General features: G+C 41.8%; 1 protein-coding gene across 2 annotated transcripts in view; it reads right to left on the bottom strand.

The window, feature by feature from the left end:
* rptor (regulatory associated protein of MTOR, complex 1) overlaps positions 1–3,491 on the bottom strand; it is a 196,939-nt gene that overhangs the window by 87,833 nt on the left and 105,615 nt on the right. For both annotated transcript variants that reach the window (XM_037689604.1, XM_037689605.1), the window contains exon 9: positions 2,311–2,455. In XM_037689604.1, coding sequence (XP_037545532.1) covers positions 2,311–2,455 — 145 coding nt within the window. The remainder of the gene's footprint in view (positions 1–2,310; positions 2,456–3,491) is intronic.

Here is a 3,491-nt window from a genome sequence, read left to right as displayed (position 1 = left end):
TGCAGATCATGAAGGCCCTACACGCTGCAGATCATGAAGGACCTACACGCTGTAGATCATGAAGGCCCTACACGCTGCAGATCATGAAGGCCCTACACGCTGCAGATCATGAAGGACCTACATGTTGCAGATCATGAAGGACCTACACGCTGCAGATCATGAAGGACCTACACGCTGCAGATCATGAAGGACCTACATGCTGCAGATCATGAAGGACCTACATGTTGCAGATCCTGAAGGCCCTACATGCTGCAGATCCTGAAGGCCCTACACGCTGCAGATCATGAAGGACCTACATGTTGCAGATCCTGAAGGCCCTACACGCTGCAGATCATGAAGGACCTACATGCTGCAGATCCTGAAGGCCCTACACGCTGCAGATCCTGAAGGACCTACATGTTGCAGATCCTGAAGGCCCTACATGTTGCAGATCCTGAAGGCCCTACACGCTGCAGATCATGAAGGACCTACATGTTGCAGATCATGAAGGCCCTACACGCTGCAGATCATGAAGGCCCTACATGCTGCAGATCATGAAGGACCTACACGCTGCAGATCATGAAGGATCTACACACGCTGACTGAAAAATGTTGGATTGTATACCTGGATTATTGAGCATGGACTTTGTTGTTTTCAACCAGTTTGACATGACTGTCAACAAGGAAGAGGGCCAACAATGGAGGAGGGGGCGTACCAAAGAGACCATCTTATCACTAGCAGAACTGGTTTGTTCCACTCTAGAGTAAGCTGTTGGAGGAAGAATCAGTTCTGTTGTGTGTTTCCTTAACTGATGAAGCCTTCTGGATCGAAGGCGAATCGTTTCAGCACAAAAAAAAAAGAAACTGTCCAGATGACCTGACTGAAAAATGTTGTCTTGTATACCTGGATTATTGAGCATGGACTTTGTTGGTAGTGTTCAATATTTTCCATGTCAGAATGAATGAACTCGTCAGATTTCAGCCAAAAATTAGATCATAAATGGGGGGGGGGGGAGACATCAGTTGCTTCGCTGTATAAGTCGCAGGGCATGCTAATTTATGCAAAACGGTGCAACTTATACAGCGAAAAGTACGGTATATAAATACGAGTTTCAGTTTCTGCAATTATTGACAAGAAATGTTAACTTTTCAAGATATATATATTTTTAGATGCACTTGTAAACCTAAACCCTGGAAAAAAAAAAATCTAAAGGAAGTAGACAGAGGGGAAAAAATGGTGTAACCTGAATCGTGCAAGAAGCGGGGCCCGACTTGGTTAATGGGGGCTCACATGCCATCAAATCCAGAACACGAATCATCTTGTAACTACAGGCACCGCAGGTCCAGTACGTTTGACATCTGCGGACCTCTGTCAGGTCAACGACGGAGCAAAAACATGGCTGTCTTTCTGGTGTGACGCAATATGATGATGATGATGATGACGACCTACTGGTCAGGACTGTGACCCAATGACCCCCATGGTTGATGCCAAGGGTTAAGACCAGCAAAAATATAAAATGCGTTGCACTCAGAGTATGTGTTGCGAATGATTCTCACCTACTACCACAGCAAACTTTATCTCAGAATCTGTGAAACTAACTGAGGTACAGCTGTTTGTGTGTAGGCTTGTTACAAACAATTCACGTGGCCAGTTTGGCAGCTTCATCACCATCAAAGCTTAGTCTACAAATGTGGAAAACCACCGTAGACACTACTAACTCGTAATCCTTCCACGATGGCTGCCTTCAGATTGATTAATGTAAAGTTTGTGCGACGTCAACTTCATAACGAACACTTTTGGTTGCTCTGGGTGATTAACAAGCCCCCACCCCCCGCTTGTAGTTTTTAATACAAAGCCAGGCTAACTTTAAACAAATGCACAATATAAATCTGAGTAAGAACTCTGAGGAGCTCTCGTGAAACATCCCTCTGTAAGAAAACTGTTCTTCAAAAAAATAAAGGGATTACAAATTTACAGTAAACACACAACAAAAGTTTTATTGTGAAGTTTTTGTGAACTTAACAAGCTCGTAACATTTGAACAAACGAGCCCCTCAGGCTCAAATGGCCATTTCTAATCTCCAAGAGGCTTTTTAAAACAAACCATTTGCTTTCATTAAATATGCAAATATAACATAAAGAAGAGAAGAAGAGTCCCTTTTCTAATAAAAACAAACAACAACAAAAAAAACCTGGTGGAAAGTCTGTTCGGCCTTTAATTGCTTTTTGTTGGAGCAAACAGCCGAGCCTCGAGGCCGACTCTCCGTTGTCCACCTACAAACCACCAACAGCTGCGCTCATGAGCCCCGAGCTCCGCCCGTGCGCGACTTACCACATGGCGTGCATGTAGGTGGGGGGCAGACGAGGGCTGCTGACTGGAGTACAGTTGTACGACCTCATTATCCTCTCTGCTAGCAGGAAGTTTCGGAACAAGCTGGCCACCAGCAAGTCCTGACGAAACAGCTTCTGGAACAGATCTGAAGGAGGAGGAGAGAAAATGGGATTTATCGATCAGGATAAATCAATAAATCAAGGATTTATCAATCAGGATGCAGAGAAACGAGACAAAAAGTGAATAAATTAACCTAAAAATATAAATACAGGAGAGGAAAATGAAGCAGCTGATGGGTCATGAATAAAGTTTCATTTAACGGCCTAGTCCACACCAAGATCATGTTACGACGATTTACAGCCAGTTAAGTCCAACTTTGTATAATGTGCTCAAAATATATTTGAAAAACAAACTAAGTGTAAAAATGCACAATTTAGCTCACCATCTGTAAAACTGAATGAGGTAAAGCCGTGCTGTGTTGGCTAATGTTGATTAAATACGGCTGCCATCTTGAAAAAGTTTGATCCAAAAAGTAACAACTTGTCCAACTTTCACTGTTTCTTTATGATTCGTGGGTTCACGAGATATTTTGCTAACAGAGTTGTACAGAACATGAGTGGCACCAGAGTAAGAAAGATGTTCTCCAAAATTTTGTGTTCAAGACTTCTGAGGTAACCAAGGATTAAAGCAGAAAAAATATTTTCACTGTAATTTACAAGTCACCTGAATACTTGACCTTAGTAAAAGTACACAGAATAGTGTGTACACAACCTTTGTAAGGTACAAAGTTTATTGAGTACTTGACCTTAGTAAAAGTACACAATATAATGAGTACATGACCTTAGTAAAAGTACTCAGAATAGTGTGTACACAACCTTTGTAAGGTACAAAGTTTACTGAGTACTTGACCTTAGTAAAGGTACACAGTATAATGAGTACATGACCTTAGTAAAAGTACACAGAATAGTGTGTACTTGACCTTTGTAAGGTACGAAATTTACCGAGTACTTGACCTTAGTAAAGGTACACAGTATAATGAGTACATGACCTTAGTAAAAGTACACAGAATAGTGTGTACACAACTTTAGTAAAGGTACATCGTATAATGAGTACATGAGCTTAGTAAAGGTACAGAGTATACTGAATACTTGACCTTAGTAAAAGTACACAGAATAGTGTGT

This window comes from Nematolebias whitei, chromosome 16 (genome assembly GCF_014905685.2).
Source record: "Nematolebias whitei isolate Nwh7 chromosome 16, NemWhi1, whole genome shotgun sequence".
Classification (NCBI taxonomy): Eukaryota; Metazoa; Chordata; class Actinopteri; order Cyprinodontiformes; family Rivulidae; genus Nematolebias; species Nematolebias whitei.
Note: the sequence above shows the minus strand (reverse complement) of the source record. Positions and strands in the feature narration are given on the sequence as shown.